This window comes from Molossus molossus, unplaced genomic scaffold, assembly GCF_014108415.1.
Source record: "Molossus molossus isolate mMolMol1 unplaced genomic scaffold, mMolMol1.p scaffold_m16_p_1, whole genome shotgun sequence".
In the NCBI taxonomy this organism is placed as follows: domain Eukaryota; kingdom Metazoa; phylum Chordata; class Mammalia; order Chiroptera; family Molossidae; genus Molossus; species Molossus molossus.
Window position 1 is genome coordinate 187,890,131 of NW_023425344.1, and position 26,317 is coordinate 187,916,447.

The following is a 26,317-nucleotide window of genomic DNA, read 5'->3' on the forward strand; positions in this document are numbered from 1 at the left end:
GGACATGAAAACAGGTTACAGTCCAGATTTAGTCCATAGGATATAGTTCGCTGACCCTTGATATAGAAGATCTGAATAACACTGTCAAACACTTTGATCTAATTAAGATTTATAAAACAACTGCAGAATGTACATTTTTCTCAAGTGCACATGAAATGTTCACCCAGACAGACCATGTACTATACCATAAAGCAAGTCTCAATACATTGCAAAAGATCATATAGAGCATATTGTTAAATTAGAAATCAGTAACTATAAGCTACCCAGAAAATCCCCAAATATTTGGAAATTAAGTCATACATCCTTAACACATGGGTCAAAATAGAATTTATACTGAAAATTAGAATACATTTATAATTGATAATGAAAATACAACATATCAATTTCTAGAATGTAGTTAAAACAATGCTCAGAGAAATGTATAGCTTTAAAAGCTATTTAAAAAAAAGAGAGAGAGAGAATGCTCTGGCCGGTTTGGCTCAGCGGTTAGGCATCGGCCCATGGACCAGAGAGTCCTGGGTTCGGTTCCTACTAAGGGGGCACATACCTTGATTGCAGTTTGTCCCCAGCCCCGGTTGGGGTTGTGTGGGTGGTGACCATTCGATGCGTCTCTCTCACATCAATATTTCTCTCTCTCTCTCTTCCTCCTTCTCTCCCTCCCACTCTATCTGAGGATAAATGCAAAAATGTCCTCGGGTGAGGATAAAAAAAAATTACAAAAAAAAGAGAATGATAAAATAAATAGGGTAAAATTTAAACTGTTATTGGATCAGGGATACATAGGAGTTTCTTGTGCTATTCTTATCACCTTCTACAAGTTAAAATTTTAACAACATAAAGAGCTCCCTCTAAACCCCTTAATTTTATGTTCAGCTAAGTTGGTATTCACATGTGAGAGTGGGAGTAAACACAGATATGCAAGATTGGGTAAAGTACCTACCCATTCAAAATAACAACTATCTATGAAGTTCTGGAAAAACCCATGGCAACAGCAAACCAGATATTTCATGTAACTACTAAAAGATAGAAATCCGAGAGGATGAAGCTAAGGGGATAAGAGTGGGGAAAATCACAGCACAAATCCCAAGAACAGTAATTAATTTTAGAAATAGAAATCAACTAAAGAACAGCTTTCAGAAGAGTAGGTTGAAAGAGATAGGTTAGTCCCTCCATCTTCTGGCCTGTATCAAGAAGACTGGAAAGGTATTTCCTTTACATTAGTGGTTAACTTCTTCTGCACATTGAAATAATCTGGGTAGCTTTAAAAGAAATCCTGAGCAGAGATTCTGATTTAATGAGTCAGAAATGAGATCTGAGCACCAGACCTATGTTTTGTATTAGAAATACAGTATAAACAGGAGAGAAATAAACTTGCCTTACAGAGCTTGTTAATCTAGAGTAACTGAGAAGTTTTGTTCAGGACTTTGGCATGTAGCTCAAGGAACAGAAGAGAATACAAAAATATATACAAGTGAATTGATATTTCAAGTAGCCTGGAAGTACACTATACAATAAATGAGCAATTGGAAAAAATAAAACACTAGAATACAACTACCTTCCTTATAACAAAATAAATCTGAAATGGATTAACATGGTAACTAACACATGGAAATAAAAAGTACTAGAAAAAGAGAGTAGATATTTTCAAATATTAGGTAAATCCTGACATACATGCCACAAAACTGAAACGCTAAAGAAAACATTATTTAAATTTACTGAAAAAAAAATTTAAACTTATGTATTGGCAAAATACATTATTAACCAGTTAGCAATATATCTAAAAAGTAAGAATATTTGTAGTGTACCTGAAAAATTCCTAAAAATCAATATAAAAATATAATATGACAAAATGGGAAAAGAACTTAAGCACAAATAACTTAAAATGAAAAACTCAAATGTAAAGCAATATTTAAAGTACTATAAGATCACTGTACAAATAAAATGTTATTGGACGACCCTCACTAAAGCATTAATCATTAGAAAATTCTGACAAGTAAATAAATTAGTGCACTTAATTTTGGCAAATCATTATCAATGTACTTACAATCGGATATGCGCTCTTGACTTCTTTCTATCCTCGCCTTTATGGAATTTGAAGGTGCTTTCATGGTACCATGTATGGTTTTTGTGGATAGTTCTTTCAGTTTCCAGTGGGTCCAAAAGTCTTTTTGAGGTTTCAAACCTGTTAAAAAAAATATACAGTCAGAAAAGAAATTAGAATTTTGAAAGTATCTTTTTAATTTGTCAAAGCATTTTTATGAGTATAATACATTTTATTCTCACAACAGTCCTGTGAGGATTGTCAGTCTCAAGTTTCTAATCAGGAAAGCTTTATACCAAGATGTTAATGTCTTATATAAACCAGTGAATTAGAAAAGAGCTAAAGCTTGATATGTATCCTTCTAACTCACAGACATATGCTAAGTTCACATAAGAACAGAGGAGGTTAATTATTGTGGAAATTTGGAAAGGACCTAAATGTCCAACAACAGTACATCCATACAGTGGATTTCAAGTATCCATTAAAGTTATCTTGTAAGTATTTGTTAGCATAAAAAGGCATTCATAATATGTTTTTATCTGAAGAACAATTTTACTTTATATGTATAGCCTAAATGTTAACATGATTGCCTCTGAGCATAGGTGATAATTGTTTTTAAATTTTTCCTATCTGTATCTCCTATTATTTTAAAAATAATATTTAAGAATCAATTACAGTACCCCAAAAGTAATAAAGTATATTTCATTTTAAAAGTTCCACTTTTGTTCTAAAAGCTGAGTAGGGTTGAATAATTCATTTAACCATACTAAACATTTGTAGCCTGAGCAATAAAAATAAAAACAATATAAATTTATTTGTGTACTATGTATAGTTGTTCTGAAGGTTATTGAGATAATATAATGTTAAATTGTTCACTAAATGGAAAATATGCTAATATTTTACTATACATCAACATACTCATAAATACAGCCAATATTTTCTCAGTAATGAGTGTTCAATGAGGATTATTTGCTGTATTCAGCTATCAAATTAGAATTTCTAAGTGTTTTTAGATTTAGTTATCACTCATTTCACATTAGTCATCACTAGATAAAATATGCAACAGCCTTCAGTTTGATTAACTTGAATGCTTCTTGATAGATTGTTTTAAAATATAGTGTATAGTGTATTAAAATACAGTGAATTAAGAGAAAATTCGAGGGAGAGTAAAATCAACAGATCAGATGATGAACAATGAAAAGACAGTTTTTTACTCACAGTTTCCAAGAGGAGGGGGCAAGCCATGTCATGGGAGGCCACATGGGGAAGCACAGGGGTTGGCCAGGGGGCAGAGGAAGAGGGGAAACTATGGGTAAGAGCCTTTATTGCGGTTTCCGTGGGAATGAATAGATGAGACAGGGTAAACAGGCTTATCACTGGCTAGTTTGAATAATTTCAGTGGCTCTAGGGCATAGATGCTTCCCTAGTTGTCAGGTACCTGATCCTGGGATGATTAGGGCAAGTAGGTAGTGGTCCAGAGTGAGAGCCCAATAAAGGAGGTGGTTGTGGTGTGGGCTCTGGACTGTTTGCTTTGTATTTGACAAGCATGGTCATAGGTGAGTTGTTTAATATCTTTAGGAATTGGCTAATCCTGGGAGGAGCTGTCCTTCCAGGGTCAGCACAGCCCCAAATGTCAAAGCATCAGAATAGCGAAAACAAAAGAAATGGTTGGTATAGTTTAGTGTTGAATAATCCTTCCATTTCTGGAATAAACTCCACTAAGTCCTGATATATAAAGAGACATAGCATTCAAAAAATCTTTTGAAGGCCTACTATGTATTAAACTATGTATTTGACATAAGGGATCAAAAATTCAATTCAACTTAGTCATTGCCTAACATCAAGCCAGAACATTTAATGCAAGTTACCTTCTCTATTGCTTCTTTCCCAAATTAACCACCGTGACTGCATCCCCAAATTATTTACAAGCAGGAAATTCAAATTGGTAATCAAACATGGACTCTTCTAAAGAATGGCATTAATATAGGGCCATAACATCCAAATAAAGAGTGTTTTATATTTTTAGCTTTAAAAAGATTTTAAATGTTAATGTTTTATTAAGATGTTATTGATATATAACATTGTATAAGTTTAAAATTTGATTTGATACATATATATTACAATACTTATATACTATAAAATGATTACCACTATAGTGTTAACTAACTCCTCCATCATGTCACATAATTACCATTTCTTTGTAATGGTGAGAACATTTAATTTACATTCTTGGCAGCTTTCAAGTATAGTATTATCTATAATCACCTGATTGTACATTATATCTCTAGAACTTACTCATCTTATCACCAGAAGTTTGTGTACCCTTTGACCATTTCCCTATTTCCCCAACTCCTGGTAACCACCATACTACTCTGTTTCTATGAATATGGCTTTTTAGATTCCACATATAAGTAATATCACACAGTATTTGCTTTTCTCTGTCTGACTTATTACACTAAGCATAATGTTCTCACGGTCCGTCCACATTGTTACATATAGCAAGATCTCCTTCTTTCTCATGATTGAATAATATTCTAATGTCTATGTATACCCATCTTCTTTATCAATATATCAACTGACAGTTACTTAGGTTGTTTCTGTATCTTGGCTCTGGTGAATAATGCTTCAATGAACACAGGAATACAGATATCTCTTTGAACTCCTATTTTAATTTCTTTTGGATATATAACTAGAAGTAGAATAATGGGACCATATGGAAATTGTATTTTTAATTTTTTTAGGAACCTCCATACTGTTTTCCATAGTGACTGCACCAATTTACATTTCTATCAACAGTGTACAAGAGTTCTCTTTTCTCCACATCCATACCAATACTAGTTATTTGTTGTTTTTTTAATGGCCACTCTAACAGGCACGAGGCAATCCCTCACTGTGGTTTTGACTTGCATTTCCCTGATTATTAGTGATGTTGAGCACCTTTTCATGTACCTATCTGTTGGCCATTTGTATGTCTTCTTTGGAAAAAATGTCTATTCAGTTCCTCTGCCCATTTTTTCCTTGTATCTTTTGGATATTAACTACTTATCAGACATATGATTTGAATATATATTCTGTAAATTGCTTTTTCATTTTGTTGGTGGGTTTTTATTTTATTTTATTTTATTTGCTGTGCAGAAGCTTTTAGTTTGATGTAGTTTCATTTGTTAATCTTTGCTTTTCCTTTTTGGACTTTTGGTGTCATATTAAAAAAAAAAAAAACAACTGTCAAAGAACCCAGATGAAGCCCTGGAGAACATTTATAAACTCATGGAGGGCAAGGATCCAGCGACCAGTGGTGTTACTAAAGCAACAACTGTGGGTGGGGTGAGCCGGCCGACGGACACCAGCAAGTACACTGGCACCCACAAGGAATGCTTTGACGAGAGTGGCAAGGGCAAAGGCATCACAGGACGGGAAGAGATGACCGACAACTCAGGCTATATGAGTGGCTACAAGGGTTCTGGCACCTATGATAAGAAGGACAAAAACTAAGGAGTAACCTTCTCTTTGCCTGCCAGCCCTTGACCCTGCATCTTTAACACCAGGGAGCCAGGGAACAATAAACGTGTGTGTGCAAAAAAAAAAAAAAAACAACTGTCAAGACAAATGTCAAGGCGATTTTCCTGTTTTCTTCTATCAGTTTTACAGTTCACTTGTTATGTTTATGTCTTTAATCTATTTTGAATTTAGTCCATTTCTGTGAGTGGTATAAAACAGGAGTCCAATTTCATTCTTCCATATGTGGTTATCCAGTTTTTCTAACACCATTTATTGAAGAGATTATCCTTTTCCCATTGAAGTATTCTTGGCTCTGTTGTCAAACATTAGTTGACCATATTTGTAAAGGTATACTTTTGGGCTCTTGATTTTGTTCTATTGTGTCTGTTTTTATGCCAGTAATATACTGTTTTGATTACTATAGCTTTATCATATTATTTGAAATCAGGAAGTGTGATGCCTCCAAATTTGTTCTTTCTCAGGATTGCTTTGGCTATTCAGGGTCTTTTGTGGTTCCACATAACTTTTAGGATTCTTGCCCTGGCCGGTTTGGCTCAGTGGTTATAGCTTCGGCCCATGGACCAATAAGTTGTGGGTTTGATTCTGATCAGGGTCATGTGCCTTGGTTGTGGTTCGTCCCCGGCCCTGGTTGGGGTCGTGAGGGAGGCAGCCGGTTGATGTGTCTCTCTCACATCGATGTTTCTCTCTCTCTCCCTCTCCCCCTCCCTCCCACTCTATCTGAAGATAAATGGAAGAATGTCCTCAGATGAGGATTTAAAAAAATAAATTAAGGATTCTTCATTCTATTTCTGTGAAAAATGTCATTGGAATTTTGATAGCAATTGCATTGAATTTATAGATGGCTTTTGGTAGAATGGGCATTTTAACAGTATTAATTCTTCCAATCCATGTACACAGGATATCTTTCCCTTTGCTTGTGACTTCTTTAATTTCTTCCATCAAAATGCTGTAGTTTTCAGCGCACAGATGTCTGCCTTGTCTAAATGTAATCTTAAGTATTTCATTGTTATTGACGCTATTGTAAATGGAATTGATTTCTTTATTACTTTTTCAGATATTTTGTTGTTAGATGCAACTAATTTTGTATAGTAATTTTGTATCAATACACAGAAATCCGTGGTGTTTCTCTCCCCTTAAAATATGAAACACTTTCTGATAGAAATGGTTTGGTTACTGACAGACACAAAAACCAACTCCAAAATCAGTCAAAACTTGAACCAAAAGATTTGCAAGAAGGATTACTTGAAAACTGTCAGCAGTTTCTGGTAGTTCATAATAGTCTCAGCAATACTAGTATATGTCCATAATAGTATAATATTCTCAGAAAATAAAAATGATGGGAAGGCCTTCCTGGAATATAACTATACCTTAGTTTTAAATCCAAGCACCTAAATCTCTAGCTAGATACTCTAGACTAGAATTTTACTTCCCTTTAGCCATTCAATCCTACCACTCCTACCTACAAGCACATCATAATTTTAAAAATATGTTTTTTCTTTACTCAATATTATTTGTTATAAATGTTATTTCCAAAAGCAGTTTAAAATATTTTTCATCCAAATATAAAATGTATATGGCATGACTTTATTTCTGTAGCAATTCAGTTTTCTCAAGAATTCCATTGCCTATAAAATTATTTAGCTTCTAAAGTTAATAATTGATTAATTTTGGTACTATAAAATTTTCAGAAGAGACTAATCATCATTATTTTAAAACATAGCTATCCATGGCATATTTTATAAGGCAAAAAACCAACTATTCTTTTGACTGGAGCAAACAAAATCCAGAAGTTTCAGGTACAAAAATAATGATCACTACTTAAATGATAGTCATACCTGACAACCAAAGAAAAATGTTATTCCCTAGATCTTCTTTAAATTCATCATTAAAGAGATGACTGGATTCTGGAAATGCTTCCTGAAATGTTGCATAGATAGCTTGTGCCAAACAATCAGGATACACCTACCAAAAATAGTCATATTAGAGTATTGTTATATTTCATATAACATATGTCAACTACCATGTTTGTGAAATATACACATCCCTTTTTTGTTATAGCTTGCTTTTGGCCATTTATTATCTCTTTGTAAATCTAACTGGGAAACATAAAGAAGAGTTAAAAATAAAGTCAGTCAATTTGGCTATTTGATAGCATTTAGAGAACAACATTTCATTTGGAAAAAGGATGAATTTAACAATTAATATAAGGTTTGATGAATATATATTTATTTCATTTGACCTTGCTACTGTCATCTTCTTTTATAAACTGACCTATACAGGTTATTCTAATAAAAAGCATATATAAATATAATTGACATATAACAATGTATATGTTTAATGTGTATAATTTTTTAATGTGTATAAATTTGTATTAATACCTTTACATATTGCAACGTGGTTACCACCAAAGCCTTAGCTAATGCCTCTATCATGTCACATAATTATCAGGGAATAAAAAGCATAATTTTAAATAATTGAAGCCTATTTAGGTGAGTTAATATATTATAATCACTACTGCATTATTTACATATTAAAACCATGATCAGATATCAACAAATATATGGTTCCACCAGTATTCTAGTAGTAAAATTTCCTAAACTACTACATTTCTCCCAGGGAGTGATTAAACATAGAAAGATATGATATTTTTATACTAAAGGTTTAAAAAATTAGTTACTATTTTGGTACTCTGCATTTAGATAAATATTTGCAATCACACATTTAGCCCTTAATAATGTAAAATTTTAGAATCAGAAAAGCCCTTTACAGATCAGTGTCCTAATTCTTGGAGCCTGTAAATGTTAATTTATACAGCAAAAGGGCCTTTGCAAATATCATTAAGTTAAGGATCTTGAGATAGAGAGAGAATGTAATCACAAGTGTCCTTATGAGAAGGAGGCTGAGAAAAATGCTATTATAGGAGAGGAGAAGGCAGCGTGATGGCAGAAGAAGAGATTGGAGTGATGTGACCAGAAGCCAAGGAATGCTGGCAGTCACCAGAAGCTGGAAAAGGCAAGAAGTGAATTATTCCTTGGGGCCTCTTAAAGAAACTAGCCATGTTGATACCTTGATTTTAGCCCTTTAAGACTCATTTTGGACTTCTGGCCTATCTAACTGTAAGACAATTAATTTCTATTGTTTTAAGCCACTAAGTTTGTAACAATTTTTTACAGCAGCAATAGGAAACTAATAGTCACCAAATCCAGAAGTGCTCACATTTGCTGGTAAGTGATGGTATCCTTTGAAGAACTCAATGATTTTTTTGGAAGGTGGGTAGGGAGGGGAGGGGAGAACACTTTTATATATTGATATATTTAATTTTATCGAATGAACCATGAATAATTTACTACCAGAAACAATCACATATTTTATTTGTGGTACATAAAACCATACTAATGATTAAAATTAAAATGTTGACCAAGGTGAAAAAGAGAAACTTCTAAAAATGTTCTGTGAGCACCTCACCTTCAGATTAAGGGGAAAAGAGATCAAATGTCAAACTGTGTTGGGAAAATTTCTAAAGGAATACTGTATGTCACGAGAAGAGAGGGAAATAAAAACCATACTAAATGTGTTTAGATTTAGTTAATCTGTACTGAATAATGAGACCTGAAGGTAATTTCTTGATTCTTATATATTAATACATTTCTCTTCATTAGGTAAGATAAACCAGATATGAGCCTATGGTAACAAAACCCTCACTTATCTGAATGAGTTAAAAATAATGGAAATTGGTCAATGAGAGAGAGGCTCCACTTCCACTTAAATAAGTCTGAAGGGGATAAAGCTGTAGGGAGGTGGCCTGGTTCTCAAGCAAAGAAAGATTATGGATAGAGAAACAGCTGTTTTTGTCACCTCTAGACAATCTAATTACCCCAAATCCTAACCATTAACTTTTTCCTGCAAATAAGAAAAAAATTCAATATTAGCAGAGAAAATTCTAGTCTATCTTTGAGGACATCATTGTTTTACAAAACAATAATATATGAATCATGGATCTGATCATCCTCTTTCCCTGACAGACAACAAACTGTGGAACTGGGAGACTGACTGTCTTAACAAGATCTGTAATTAGTAGCAGATTCTGGACATGAAGCCAAGTCTCATTCCAAGTCCACTATTAGTTTCCTTCTGTGACACAGTATGTATATGTTTGTGAGTAAGATAGGTCAAGATTGAACATAAATATTTGACAATTTAGGTTTGTTTACAAAGGACATTTAACTATTTTTATTTTAAGTTTGCTTTACCCATGAACAAGAAATATTTACTGACTCCCAAATATGTATTTCTGATTTACAGATGTCAACACAATGAAGTATTTGAATGTGGTTTCTGCTTTGAAATACTAGATGTTTAAATTTACAAATACCCAATGAAATTCCTACCATCCTCATTTAACATTACTCAAGAATATAAATTATTTTCATCAACCCTACTCACTAGTTAATATAACAGAAAAGTAAAACAAACATTTGATTCACAAATTAGTCCATGTTCTTTACTGTAACAGGTACTTATTCCTTAGGCATAACATAAACCTTTCAAGTTCTCTTAGATCAAAAGATACATTGTAAAGAAATCCAAAATTGATAAATAATTTTGTAGATAAATATAAAAAAACAAGAATATCATAGAATAAATCAAGTCAATAGTTTTCAAATTATGAATATGCAAACAAAATCCCTATATCACACTAAGGAGATTTGAAGAGACTTTTAGTGAAGGGAATACAATATTCTGGAGTAGGGGACATAACCTTTAAAATAGTATCATAACTGCCTTGGCCTGTGTGGCTCGGTTGGTTGGAGTGTTATCCCTTACACCAAAAGGTGGTGGGTTCAAATCCCAGTTAGGGCACATACCCAGGTTGTGGGTTCAATCCATGGTCAAGGCGAGTACAAGAGGCAATCGATTGATGTCTCTCTCTTACACTGATGTTTCTCTCTCTCCCTCCTCTCTTGCTCAAATCAATAATAATAATAATAATTTAAAAAGGAAGTCCTCAGGTGAAGATTAAAATAGTATCATAACTTACTTTATTTCAGGAAATTTTGCTTTCAAAGTAACAGAATATGTTCTCATACGTGCTTAAATAAAATAACTATTATTCTATTACATTAGCTCCAAAAATAATTAGCATGACCATTTCATTTCTATGTTTACCTGAAAGAATGCATCCTTTTGACTTAGAGGTATGCTTACAAAAAGTGTCACGTAACTTTCTGAAATCCTATCAAACAAGAAATCTTGATTTTCTCTGTCGGGCTTAAAAATAAAAGATGTATGGAATTAAAATCATTAATATTACAATTTAAAATTGGAATTTGTTTGCATAATGTGGGTAATTTTATCTATTGTTAAAGAGCAGATCAGTTGCTATAGTGGAGTGAGCATGGGTTTTGGCATCATGCAGACCTGAATTTCAATGCTGGCTGTTATTTCATTAGCTGCATACCCTAGGCAAGTTAATTATTAGTTTCCTCATCTGCCAAATGTTGATAATATATACATATCTTAAAATAGTAACTTAAATAAGGACAAGGATCTGTTTTATGTGATGTATTTCACCCCTTTAGCACAGTGCCTGGCACATAGAAAACAAAAAATGCTTGATGAATTAATGAAGGTTCTTTCATAGTAGTTGGCATGCAGAATGCCTCAGTTATCTTCTATTATTCTATACCCATTCCAATTCTTTCACTACCAGTAACTCAGCAGGAAATTAAAGCAATTACTACTGGGATGAAACAGTCATAGCCAAAACTAGTAAAATTGCGACTTGATAGCTAAACTGAAAACAAATTAAGTAAGTTGCAAGAAGGAAGAAATCTATAGGTAATAATGGCAATATTTAGTAAAGTCCTAATGTAGCACCATGGATTCTTGCTTTTCTAAGCAATGAAGAGATGAATCAGAGTCCAAATCTATGAATTAAGCAATAGAGATGAATTAAAGAGTCCAAATTCATTTATGATGTCAATTATGGAAGCACCCTGGCATTAATACGTTATGGTAATAAACACCCAACATTTTCAAAGATAGTGGTAGTCTTCTATGAAATTAGCAAGCCAAATGAGCTGGGACTTACAAATGCATAGGCTCTTAGACCTAAAATGGAAGTTAGATATCACCTACATAAGTCCCTCTATTTTAGTGATTGCACTGGTGCTCAGAAAGATTAAAAGAATTATTTAAGGATACACAGTTAATTAATTGAGAGCCAGACTAGAATCCATGTATCCTAATTCCCAATACAGCTCTAATACTTGTGTAATAAATTTATGGAAGGAGATTATAGTAAAAATAATAACGATGATGTTAATAGTGATTCTTGATCACTTATGTTACAGGTAGTGGTGTTAAGATACATAATTGAATGATATTATATAAGTGATATTAAATTATATACATAATTCACTAATAAAAATAGCATGTTTCAAATACACAATCTACACTTGACATGTATGAAGAAAAAAATTTACCCAACTAGACTTCCAGAATATGTCTTTGAGTAATACAATTCAACCTAGTATCCATACCATATATACCTCCGCAGAAGACAGAGTAGAAAAATGATATGGTCTTTTTTTTTTTTTTTATCCTCACCTGAGGACATTTTTGCATTTATCTTCAGACAGAGTGGGAGGAAGAGAGGGAGGAAGAGAGAGAGAGAAACACTGATGTGAGAGAGACATATCGACTGTTTGCCACCCACACAACCTCACCCGGGGATGGGGACCAACTGCAACTGAGGTACGTGCCCTTAGCGGGAACGGAGCAGGACTCTCTGGTCCACGGGCCGACGCTCTAACCACTGAACCAAACAGGCCAGGGCATGGTCATTTTTTGGTAAATGTTATGGTATACTTGGAAAGAAAATGTGTCCTGTAGCTGGTTGGGGTATTCAAGTTACTGATATACATGTTAAATTATACTTGCATTCCAGGAATACATCCCACAGGTCAGAGAGTAATCTTTTAAATATGCTGCTGAATTTGGTTTGCTAGCATTTTGTTGAGGATTTTTTTGCATCAATACTCATCAAAGAGGATATTGATATATAGGTTGTTTTTTTGCTTCTTGTAGTATCTTTGGCTTTGGTATCAGGGTAATTCTGGGCTCATAAAATGAATTAGGAAGTGTTCCCCACTCTTCAATTTTTTTGGAAGAGTTTGAGAAGGACCCTGTGTTCTCTCTATCAATATAATAACTCTACTACTACTACTACTACTACTACTAATGATAGATGTACCCATTAAACACTCACTGTATACCTAGTTCCATGTAAAACAAAATAACTTTACATGCATTTTCTAATTTAACGCTCTCAACAAATACATAGATAGGTAATTGTTTTTGAAAGCGAGATCTCTTAACTCTAGTATAGTGAATCCCGTATTCTACATAGCATTTCACAGTTTACTAGTGTCTTCTTATTCATGTCACTTTTAGTACACACAACCCCAGGAAAAAAGCAGGGCATGCTATTTTCTACCTGTTTTTTGTTTTGTTTTTTAGAGTTGAGATAAGAGAAGCTCAGGGAGATTTTATTAATAGCCTAAAGTTTCACATTAACTACTGGAAGAACCATATTTAAATTTTAGTTTTCTGGGTTCAAGTTCAGCATTTTTTTCTTTTTTCTTTTTTTTTTATCCTCACTTGAGGATATTTTTCTATTTATCTTCAGTGGGAGGGAGGGAGGGAGAGAAAGAGAGAGAGAGAAACATCGATATGAGAGAGACAGGTTTACTCCCACACAACCCTGCAACCGAGGCACGTGCCCCCACAGGAATCAAACCTGTGACTCCGGCCGATGCTCTAACCACTGAGCAACCGGCCAGGGTCAGCATTTTTTTCTATTAGCAAGCGACCACTAAATCACAAGCAACAAACAAAATGTGCTCTTATATTAATATAGAACAATTACTGAAATAAGTTTTAGAGTCAGCATGCTATATATTATTGATAATTAAATTATATAAGTGACTCAGAGTTTTATTTTATTCCAGTTATAAAATCAGTATTATTTATTTTTTGCAAAGTGGGTCATGAATCAGATAGAATTTATATGTTTTACATTCACCTTAAAAGTGAAGGTAGAATAGTTTAAAATAGAAACTGAAATATACAAGGAGTGGATCTATTTCCACAGATGCTGGTTAAAAATGTGTGGGTGTGCCCTGGCCAGTTTGGCTCAGCGGTTAGAGCCTCAGCCGGCAGACCAGAGAGACCTAGGTTTGGTTCCTGCTAAGGGCACGTACCTTGGTTGCAGTTTGTTCCCAACCCGATTGCGGTTCTGTGGGTGGCAAGCACACAACGCATCTCTCTCATGTGGATGTTTCTCTCTGTCTCTTCCTCCCTCTCTCCCTCCCACTGTATCTGAAGATAAAATGCAAAAATATCCTCAGGTGAGGATTAAAAAAAAAAATTTTTTTTAAATGTGTTAGTATCCCATCACATTTATTTGGTGGATTTAGGGAAATAAGAGGTCATGTTATTTCTCTAGTTCACTGGCTTCAATATATACACTTAGAACAATAAACCCTCTTAGAAATAAATTCAAGGATGAAATGCAATGAACACAATAGATGAGTTCTCTCATCTCCGGCACCCAGCACGCTCCCCAGCCCTCTTTTCCACCCCCCACCACGCAGTCCTTCTCCTCCACCCCACTCCCTTCCAGCCCCCCTCATTAACATAGGGTAATGCTGCTGTGCTCCTGATGTGGGGGGGTTCCAGGCGCCACATAGGTAAACCATCTTAAAACGGTTGCCAATGGAAGAGGGAGAAGCAGATTCCTGCCAAGATGAAGGAGTTTTAAAGAAATTCCTGCCCTGGCCAGTTTGGCTCAGCAGTTAGAGTGTTGGCCCACGGACCAGAGAGTCCCGGGTTCAGTTCCCACTAGGGGCACATACCTCGGTTGCAGTTTGTCCCAGGCCCCAGTTGGGGTTGCATGGGTGGCAACCAGTCGATGTGTCTCTCTCACATTGATGTTTCTCTCTCCCTCCACCTCCTTCCCGCTCTATCTGAAGATAAATGCAGGGAAAAAAAAAAGAAAAAGAAATTCCTATTACTCATCACATTAAGGAAGGAGTTGAGAAAACAGACCCTGCATAGTTTGAGTTGCTCAAAGTTCTTTGTCAGGGATCTTTCGGAAAGGTTTTTCTTGTTAGAAAGAAGACCCGCCCTGATGCTGGGCAGCTCTATGCAATGAAGCTATATATATATATATTTTGATATTTTGTTCAGATAGAGTGGGAGGGAGGGAGGGAGAGAGAGAGAGAGAGAGAGAGAGAGAAAGCAGGAGGAGGGGTGGAAGCTGGGAGGAGGGGGTCAATGGGGACATCTGTAATACTTTCAACAATAAAAAAATAAAAATAGAAAAAGCGTATTTATTTTATTTATTTATTTATTTATTTTTTATCCTCACCCGGGGATATTTTTCCATTTTTTGTACAGATAGAGTGGGAGGGAGAGAGAGGAAGGGAGAGAGAATGAGAAACATCGACGTGAAAGGACACATCGAGTGGCTGCCACCCGCACGACCAACCAGGGCCGGGGACAAACTGCAACCGAAGTACGTGCCCTTAGCGGGAACCGAACCTGGGTCTCTCCGGACCGCAGGCCGACGCTCTAACCGCTGAGCCAAACTGGCCAGGGCAGAAAAAGCGTATTTAAAAATTCGAGACAGAGTTTGGACAAAGATGGAGAGGGATATACTGGTGGAAATAAATCATTTATTGTCAAATTGCATTATGCCTTTCAGACTGAAGGGAAGCTGTATTTAATACTGGGTTTTCTCAGGGAAGGAGATGTCTTCAAAGATTACCCAAAGAAGTTCTGTGAACAGAGGAAGATGTTAACTTCTGCCTTGCAGAACCAGCCTTTACTTCGCATCATTTTTACCGATTAGAATTGTGCATAGAGACCTGACACCGAGAAACATTTAGCTTGATGAAATAAGACATATCAAGTTAACAGATTTTGGACTAGCAAAAAAATCAGTAGATCAAGAAAAGAAGGCCAACTCATTTTGTGGTACAGTGGAGTATATGGTTTCTGAGGTCATTTCTAGAGTGCTGACTGGTGGTCATCTGGTGTACTTAGGTTTGAAATACTTACTGGTACACTGCCATTTCAAGGTAAAGACAGAAATGAGACCATGGACATGATATTAAAAGCAAGATTTGTAATGTCTCAGTTTCTTAGTGCTGAAGCACAAAGTCTTCTAAAAATGTTATTCGAAAGGAATCCTGCAAAAGGTTGGGTTCAAGAGAAGGTGAGGACATCAAAAGACATTTTTTGTTGTTGTTATAAATATTGACTGGGATAAATTACATAAAAGAGAAGTCCACCCACCTTTCAAACCTACTTCTGTGAAACCAGATGATATTTTTTTGTTTTGACCCTGAATTTACTGTTAAAACACCTAAAGATTCTCCTGATTGGTCAGCTGGTGCTAATGTTTATCAACTCTTCAAAAGATTCAGCTTTGTTGCAATTTCTATTGCAGAAGAATATAAATTCATTCCTATCACAAGTGCAAATGTATTACCAATTGTTTAGCCCTGGCTGGATTGGCTCAGCGGTTAAGAGCATGGGCCCACAGACCGAGGATTGCAGGTTTGATTCTGATCAAGGGAAAGTACCGGGGTTGCAGGTTCAGTCTCTAGCCCTGGTCGGCATCTTGCGGGTGGCACCCAATCAATGTGTCTCTCTCACATAGATGTTTCTCTCTCTCTCTCCCCCCTCTCCCTTCTACTCTCTATTTAAAAAGTTACTTGGATAGTTAAAAAACAAAACAAAAAACCAGATAAATAAATGAGGAACTATTTTGGTTAAATCATGGAAAATTTGCTTCAACTTGATCTGTATCCCCAAAATGACCCAAAGAATACTAGCAGAACACTGATCCAGCTAAATCATATATTGCTCCTCAAAACGTCAAAAATCATAAGATACTGAAAATATTATTAACTTATATTTTACAATTAATTAATTTTAATTTCAGAAAGCCAGTAGTTGCTAGAGAATAGTTTAAAGATTAAAAAATCTAATTCCTTGTTATTCCAAGAATAATCCTATAAAAATAGGAGGACATTAATATTTTTGTGTCAAATCTGTAATTTGTTCAGAATAATAAAATACTATTATGGCCTGACAAAATGGTTTCTGGAAACTTTGCTAGATCGTTTCTTCAAAAACTTGTTATATATCATCCTAACAGATTTAGTGGGAAAGTAAGGTTTTTCTCTGTTGTCATGGAAAACACAAATTTGGGATTCAGATCAGGAAAAAGAAATTTACGGTCATGAAACTCTCCTGATTTCACAAATTTCCTTATGTAATCACCTTTGTAGAATCGATATGTCACTTCCCATGGCTCATTCAGCTACTAACAATATCAGAAATACTTTTACCTAGAATTACACTACAGCCTAACCAAATAGTTTGTATGTAAAATTGGTAACACCCATTTCTTCTTGGTATGACATGTCTTTGAAGATCCTCAGCAGTTTTCTGTGGGTAAACTGAGCTGGAGAAAGGTGGGGAGCTGAGTCCATTTGCAGGCTCCGTGAGGGGGTGGCACACCTTCTTACTGGTTAGACTACGACACCCTGGGTTGCTCTACTTTCCGTCCTTCCAGATCCAGAGGCTACACAGCAGTCATGTATATTCACCTCTTTTTCTAAGCTCACGTGTTTTCTAATGTAAGATTCATGTGCTGCTTATTTCCATCCTCTTATTGTTTCCCAGATACCCACTTCTTTCTCTCTTTAATCTTAATCTTAACTTTTCTGAATCAACTGAGGACTCTCTCTCTGTCTGATCTGTAGACTTCCCAAATGAAAACCTCCTTTAATGCCACGGATTTACAGTGGGCTTTCTGTTTGGTGTTTATCAGCAAATTTTAATATTGATTAAAGCTACAACTTTATTATTTACTACACTGTTTGATTTCACTATTTTTTTCCAGATTAAATGAAGACCCAGGTTCTTTGAGAACCATATTCAAGTCTTATCCTCTGAAAGAACTCTAGATTTTGAACAGGATTTCTAAACTGTGTGGAATACTAAAACTGTGAAAGGATCCAGAAAAGTGTCGTTTTTTCTTTCTTTCTTTCTTTTTTTGTACCAGTGCTGCCTCTACTGAAAAATGAATTACACTGCAAATCAATCTAAAACAGAAGTTTAAAAAACATTATACCTTAAATTTATGGAGAAACCACCACCAAAAGGAATCATGCAAAAGAGCAATAGAGGCTTCTGAGAGAAAATGAGGCCTCCAGATTTTAAGAACTTTTTCCTATGGGAAAAAAAGACAAATAGGGATAAATTAAAAAACACTATAAAACATGTCAATGTAAATAGGCTTTGTAAAGAGTATGTGTTCAATGGTTATAGATTAGCATTGTTCAATATAAATTTAATGTGGAACCACATATGTAATATTAAATTTTCTAGTAGTCACTTTAAAAAAGTAAAAAATAAACCCGACTGGTGTGGCTAGTGGTTGAGCGTCGACCCATGCACCAAGAGGTCACCAATTCGACTCCCCATCAGGGCACATGCCCAGGTTAGGAGTCCAATCTCCAGGAGGAGGCGTGTAGGAGGCAGCTGATCAATGGTTCTCTCTCACATTGAAGTTTCTCTTTCTCCTCCCTTCCTCTCTCTCTAAAAATCAATAAAAATATTTTTTTAAAAAAAGATAAAAAATAAAAGGTAAAATTAATTTTCATGACATTTATTTAACCACCTATATTTCAAATAGTATCATATAATTATAAAAAGCATTAATTAAATATGTCACAATCTTTTTGGTACTAGGCCTTTGACATATACTATATAATTTGCACTTACAGCACATCTCAATTTGAACACAAAATTTTCATCATAAATATTAAGTCAGTATTTAGACTTCATAAAATACATGGTTGTAATTTTGTTTAACCATAATCAAAAGTATTTTGATAACTGAATCAAGTATTAGTTTTTGAATTTATACATAAGTTAATTAAAATAAAATTTTAAAATTCAACTCTGTCGTATTAGCCAGATTTCATATGCTCAATAATCACACTTGGCTAGGACCTATGGAAATGGCAGTGTAGGCTAGATAAAAAATATAAAAATCTAAGATATGCTACAATTTCTCTTTTACACTGAAGACAGATATCAACAATCATAAAATTCTATCCCAATGAACCCCATTATAACTTGAGACCTTATCTAAACATGGTGTTCTTTTTAAGCAATGGATCAAAACTGGTACATAAGGTTAAATCTATTTACCATGACTATTACAGATTATAATTCTTGGTTTAGATAGGTTCATTCAATAGATCATTTTATCTTGTTCAATGAAAAGTTTTTAAATATTGGATTCAGTAGCGTTTAAGATTTCTTTTAATGAAATACATAGGTATAAATTTCTGTTCCTCAAGTACAAGTCAACAACAAAAAAATACAAACACATCATGCAAACTTTTATACCGAGAAGATTATTTATCACATATTCTGTGGGGGCACTTCTCTTTCATAGACCACTTATATTGGTAACAGCATCAACTTAGATTTAGTACTTCTTAATTACAAAGAATATACAGAAAGTACAGAAAGAAAAAAAGTAGAAAATTCAAATACAGTGTGGGAAGCTGAATACTTTTTCTTAAATTATTTGCATATTTCAAGCAAAGATGCTTTTTAGTATAAACTGCACGATTGTTCTTAGTCTTAGTTTGTTAGTTCATTATCACTAACTTTCTTTTTCTCAGGAAAACTCTAAATTCTTTAAACATATCAATAGGCAAAACAACCAAAAGATTGAAATTAGAAAAAACAAAAAACAAACCCAAACCCAGCTTAAAAAGTTAAATGATTCTTTCCTTCACATCCCCGTTCCACCTTGGTGATACTGTTTTGATTCAAGTAAATATATCTTAAAATCTATAGATTATCTGACTTGGAACTTTTTCTCCTAGTATTGACTGTAGGTTGGACAAAATTACTTCTAAAGTTTTCTTGAATTTCTATTTGTGTATACTAAGTATGCTCAGGGTTCAGCTTTCTCCTCACATCTACAATACAGGCCCCCTTTTCACAATTCAATTCAATAAAATGTTTACTGAGCATCATCTCTAGCCAAGGCTCTGTTATGCATGATACAGGGGATAATACACACTTTTGTTCATCAAGAAACTTAATCCATGACTGTATGTGCTCGAATGTGTTTGGACGGGGTAAGGGGAATTCAGTCATTTCAATAGATTCTTACACCCTCAGCATATAACAGTAGCCCTTTAACCTTCTCTTTCTGAGTATCAGATCCATAAATTCAATTTTTTTTGGTTATTGTAAGCAGTTATTTTTAAATTAAATTTATTGGGGTGACATTGGTTAATAAGATTGTATAGGTTTCACGTGCAGTTTCTATGATATATGATCTGTATATTGCATCGTGTGCCTACCAAAGTCAAATCTTCTTTCATCACCATATATTTGGCTGCATTTACCCTTTACTGTCTCCCCAAACCCCTTCCCTCTGGTAAACACCATACTGTTATCTATGTCTATGAGTTTCAGTTTTATTCCCACATATGAGTGAAATAATTTGGTTCTTAGCTCTTCTTTCTGACTTATTTCGCTTAGCATAATATTCTCAATGTCCACCCATGTTGTCACAAATGGCAGTATTTCATCTTTTCTTATGACTAAGTAGTATTCCATTGTGTATATGTACCACATCTTCTTTCTCTAAATCCTCTACTGAAGGACATTAGGTTGTATCCATGTCTTAGCCACCATGAATACTGCTACAATGAACCTAGGGGTGCATATATCATTGTGAATAAATGTTTTCAAGTTTTTTTGGGTAGATACCCAGAAGAAGGATTGCTGGGTCATATGGTAACCCTATTCTTAGTTTTTTGAGGAACCACCATACTGTTTTCCATAGTGGCTGTACCAGTCTACATTCTCACCAGCAGTGAATGAGAGTTCCTTTTTCTCTACAACCTCCCCAACATTTAGTACTTGTCTTGTTGATAACCATTCTAACAGATGTGAGGTGGTATCTCATTGTAGTTTTGATTTGCATTTCCCTAATAGCTAGTGAAGTTGAGCATCTTTCCTTATATCTATTGGCTCTTTTTGTGTCTTCTTGGGAGAAGTGTCTGTTCAGGTCCTCTGCCCATTCTTTAATTGTTTAATTTGTTTGTCTAGTGTTGGATTGTATGAATTCTTTATATACTTTGGACATTAACACTTTATCAGAGCTATTGTTTGCAAATATCTTCTCCCATTTGGTTGGTTGTCTTTTTGTTTTATTGGCAGTTTCTTTTGCTGTGCAGAAGCTTTTTAGTTTGATATAGTTCCATTCATTTATTTTTGCCTTTACTTCCCTTGCTTTTGGGGTCAAATTATTAAAATCTTATCTAAGACCAAGGTCCATGAGTTTAGAACCTATGCTTTCTTCTATGTAATTTATTATTTCAGGTCTCATATTTAGGTCTTTGATCCATTTTGAATTACATTTTGTACATGAGGACAAACTTTAGTCTAGTTCATTCTTTTGTATGAGGCTTTCCAATTTTCCTAGAACCATTTATTAAAGAGGCTTTCTTTTCTCCATTGTGTGTTTTTGGCTCCTTTGTCAAACATTATTTGCCCATACACGTGTGGTTTTATATCCGGGCTCTCAGTTCCATTCCATCGGTCTGTGTGTCTGTTTTTCTGCCAATTCCATGCTGTTTTGATTATCATTACTCTGTACTATAAGAATTTCTATAAAATAACCTTTCCTCTGTTATTTTAATTTTCTTACACTTATTTTCTCTTCAATCTAATTTCATCATCTATTTATTTTAATGCCATTGCATGTACATTCTGTGGTAAGCTAATTGAAATTTGTTTTTGAAATCCGTTAGGGGTATTAATAAACAAAACACTGGGTATTTATGCCCAGATATGCCTTTGCTACACAAACTCATAATATCCTAACCCAGCTGCTGGACATATCCACCCCCCCCCCCCCCACACACACACTCTCCATCTACTTCCACTCTTCACTTTCCTATCTCTTTCAATTATGTCAGCATCCTCCAAGTTAACCATACTAAAAATTCCTCCCCACTGTAACTTCTATGCCATGTTTATGTGATTGCCTTGTGATTTGGTATCCATGGTTTAAATGTAGTCCCATCTTAGAACACAAAATGTTAGCGCTCAAAAGAATATTATAGATGATCTAGAACAATATTCCATACAGTTATTTTAACAGTAATTATATTAATTTATTTCTATAACAATAAAACCTTTTTCCTGAGGCAATCTGAAAAATATAGTTAGGGAAAAGAATAAATATGCTCATGACACAGGCATAAGTACAATTAGCATCCATAGTTTTTTTCTAAAAAAAATGGTATCGTGTGATTAGATTAAGAGGGCAGGCTATGCCTCCCTCTCATCAAAATCCCATAAAATATGAAAGAGAATTAAAAAACATTTGTATCAGCATGGAAAGTAAGAGAGAGTGTCATTACTGAATCATTCTAGGTGGAATCATAAATTGAGGTGCCCAGTGGTTTCCTAACTGAGGGGTAAACATGAGATCCAAAGGTCAATCACACTCTACTTCTTGGAACAACACGTCTTAAAGATGGAACACAGAAGAGATATACTCTCCTTTATCTTGAAAAGGGGGCAGAAATAATGGCTGGAATGGATTCAATCAGGTTTAATGGTTGATAATGCTCCTTCTGATGAACTATAGAGGACTATAGCAGGAGAGAAAACAACAGGAATTTTGTATTGAGAAATAAAGAGCCACCTAAACCTGGGAGTGAGGGATGGGGAAGAAGGCCTGTTGGGGCCAAGACCATCTTAGAGAACTGCCTAAAAAAAAAAATCTGCCCGGGGGTTTAAACCTCCAGGACATAGGGAAATTGTTAGATAATTACCTAAAATTAAAGTGGGTGGGAAATCAATGCCAGTAACCACCCAACCCTTAACCTACTAGATCAATGGCCAATGATCTAGTTACCTTCCTATGCCTGCAGTTTTTCATCAGTTACTTTGTAGGGATATTACTCAAAAATTCCCTAGACACCTGGACACTCAATAGGTGGAGTTTTGGGGAAGAACTCTGATAAGTTATTTTGGTGTCAAAATGAGCAGGCTAAAATATCCTAAACTGAGCAGGAAGTGTGTGTGTGTGTGTGTGGGGGGGGTAATACCTGCTACAGTCACAGCCAAGATAATGCACACTAGCAACTGCAGACTCCTGAGGCAGGACCCCAGAGTCTAATAGATTATCTTCTGGTGATCAGAGTGTGAAACATCACTGGTCTTTCCTGCTAGACTTAATACTCAAAGGATTAAACCCTGCTTAAACACCTAATTTGTCAGATCTTTAAATAAAGTCTGATTTATTAAATCATATTCTCAAATTTTATCATTCAATAAAAATAAAATAATATTTACCTACATCAAAGTTATGGACTTTCAAAATAAAGAGAAAAATTCGTTCAGCATCCAAGTGTCTGGGTAGTTGAGTAAGCTCATTTGATTTGAATCCTGAGAAGTTGCAACCCTAGAAAGAGGAAATATCACATACCAGTAATTACTTCACTCTTTTCAGTTTAGCAGTTTAGTAGTCTCATATGACTACAGAAGACAGATAAATACTTAACTATCACTAGTTAATCATGTTACTTCTTTTTAGGAGAAGAATTTAAAAATATTTATCCCAGCTAAGAAAGATCTTCCTACTATCTGCTTCTCTGAATTGAAGAGCCCTGGCATATTCACATGCCTAATCCAAAAGCAAAACAAAATTATATTTCACAACTAAACTGATAGAACTCAGATGATCAAGAATGGTAGCTAGGCTACACATAAGGAAATGGACTAAGCACAAAAAGTTGTGCCTTTTCCCAACTCTCTGCTCTGGTCCCTATCTCTATTAATAGCTACATCTATGTTGTTATAAACATTCTTTTACCTCCACATAATACTTTGGTACATAATCTCATAAAACAGAAATTTTAAATACCTCTATATTCTTCTTTGTCTCCATTTCACCAGATAGCTGGAAAACATTTAAAATAAAATCTTTAAAATTCTAAATTAAAGAATTTTTATATTTGGTAAATTTGCTCAGTTAACGTGTGTGTGTCCCACTGAAGCCTAGAATGCTGCTGCTGTGTTAGATGCTGGAATACAAAGATGGTCCTTGCCCTTAAGCTAGTCAGAGTTCAAGAGGGGAACAAGATCCATGTACAAACAGAACACAAAGAGATAAGGGCTATATCAGAAATGTAAAAAAACTACCTACTGCCAGTTTGGATTCACTGGAAACAGACTCTGAGGTGGAGTTAGTGTTCAGAATGTTTACTGGGAGTGCCTGTGGGTTCAGAATCAATGGAAGGCAAGGGAAGAGTGTTTGGGAAGATGGAGAAGTCAGCTGTGATGCAAGTCTAACAACCTCAGCTAACCCTAATAAGAGCTCTGAAGCTGAAACGACCCATCATGGTTGTCCTGCATTGGGCTGAAATAGCCAGTCCTTTCTGCATCCAACTTGACCAGTCACTGGATGTAGGTGGTCCCTGGAAGAATATATCCTTGGAGCTTCTGTGTAAGTGAGGCAATCCCTAAAGGGGCTGACGGCTGAAGGGTGTACCCTAACAGCACTCCTAGCAGCTAGAGCAATAGGTCCTTCCTTGCAGGGGACTCTGTGTGGCACATCTCCATGTTCACCATACCACTTTACACAGAGAATAAGTAGCCTTCTGTATGCATTATTTTTTGATCATCTAGACAGGTTGATATATTGTTTACTAAATTCCATATCCTTACTTCCTCCAGGAATAACTAATGTTACAGGCACACACTTTACAAAACACGTATCATTATAGAGGAGATGATATAGAAAACAAATTTAAAGGATAGTAACAGATTTCTAACAGAAAGATAATTACATTATTGCATTTTTTAAAGTGTGTAAAGGAATAAAAAAGAAAGACTATTTAGAGAAAGTGAGATCAATTATGATAAAAAGAAGGCTGTGTGCTTGAGCACTTCAGATACAATTGGTCAATAGAGGTCAAATTTAGAAAGATGTTAATATTAATCTCAAAGTCCAACTTTATTCTGTAGGAAGCAAAGAAATACTGGAAGTTTTTAAGGAGCAGAGTAATAATAAAACAAAAACTAGGTGTTGGTCATACAATCTGGGAAAGATATCACAAAAATTTAAATAATACATGTTAAAATCCTGATTAAAAAATCCAATATAACATATTTAACAATAAAAATAATTATTAAAACTTCGGTTAGTATAATTCATCTAAAGGTCATTTAAATAGATTCTGAAAACTACGTGATGAAATTCAACAGTCAGAAATTTAAAAAAATTTTAAATACATAAATTATAATGAATACCATAACTACCAGTATCCCCATGTCCCCAGAACCTAGAATGGATTACTGCTGATATATTAGTAGTGTTTAAAGAGATACAAAATTTATATATAATTATATATAATAAAAGTTTAGATCTGCTTTCACAATGATTTCTAGTACTATTTGTGTGTTCTTCTTTCATGAGATAGTCACTATTATTTGTTTTGTTTGTATCCCTTCCATTTTATTAAAATAATTTTACACATATATGTACATATATATAAAGAATATGGACATTTTTGTGTATTTTTAAAATGCAGAGAAATTATATCAATTGTACATATTTTTTGGTATCTTCTTTTTTTCACTCAATATTATGTTTTGACAATCTGCCAAAGTTCATATTTATGGAACCTGTTAACTTCCACACAGCATTTCTACCAACCTACCTATGCCCTTCTGCAGAATATAAATAACAAATAAATCATTAAAAGTTCACAAGCAACTTTTACCAAACATACAAACAACAAGTGATATCCCAATATTCTAAAAACTAGTTATAGAATGGGAAGAAAGACAAAGCTAAGTAACTCATTTTCTGAGGTTAGTATAATTTTTATAACAAAGCCAAAAGAAATAATTATATCTTATAAAACATAGATTAAAAAGTATATCCTAAGAATATAAAAATGATTCAACTTCTAAAAAGCTATTAATATAATCTGCCACATTAAAAATTACAGGCTGGTATCTTGCCCAGTTTGGCTCAGAGGTCAGAATGATGACCCAAGGACCAAAGAGTCATGGGTTTGATTCCAGTGAAGGGCACATACCTCGGTTGCAATTCAATCCTCAATCCTGGTTGGGGTTGTGTGGGAGGCAATCAATCCACGTGTCTCTCTCACATAGATGTTTCTCTCTCTCTCTCCCCCCCCCACGCCCCCAATCTCTTTCCCTCACACTCTATCTGAAAATCAATGGAGAAATATCCTAGGGTGAGGTTAAAAATAAAAATTACAGGCTGAAAGTGGCTTTACTATTCATTACAGTGAATTATTTTCCTCTCCATTTCAAACCATGGAGATTTTTTTCAAGTGTTGGAGCAAAGTGATACCTGTATCTATATCTAATCCACAGGCATACCTTAGAGATACTGTGGATTCAACTTCATACAACCACAATAAAACAATTACTACAATAAAGTGAGTCATACAAATATTTTGGTTTCCCAGTGCATATAAAAAAATTATGTTTACATTATACTGTAGTCTATTAAGTGTGCAATAGCATTATGTCTAAAAAAGCAAATAATCCAATTAAAATTAGCAGGCCCTGAACAGACACTTCTCCAAA

General features: G+C 34.7%; 1 protein-coding gene across 1 annotated transcript in view; it reads right to left on the minus strand.

The window, feature by feature from the left end:
- Positions 1-26,317, minus strand: part of FAM227B (family with sequence similarity 227 member B) — a 234,173-nt gene that overhangs the window by 184,361 nt on the left and 23,495 nt on the right. Inside the window, exons 5-10 of the mRNA XM_036249266.1 lie at positions 23,616-23,651; positions 23,049-23,153; positions 17,772-17,870; positions 10,727-10,828; positions 7,396-7,522; positions 2,045-2,182 (exon numbers count right to left, since the gene is read on the minus strand). Of these exons, the coding sequence (XP_036105159.1) occupies positions 2,045-2,182; positions 7,396-7,522; positions 10,727-10,828; positions 17,772-17,870; positions 23,049-23,153; positions 23,616-23,651 (607 nt within the window). The remainder of the gene's footprint in view (positions 1-2,044; positions 2,183-7,395; positions 7,523-10,726; positions 10,829-17,771; positions 17,871-23,048; positions 23,154-23,615; positions 23,652-26,317) is intronic.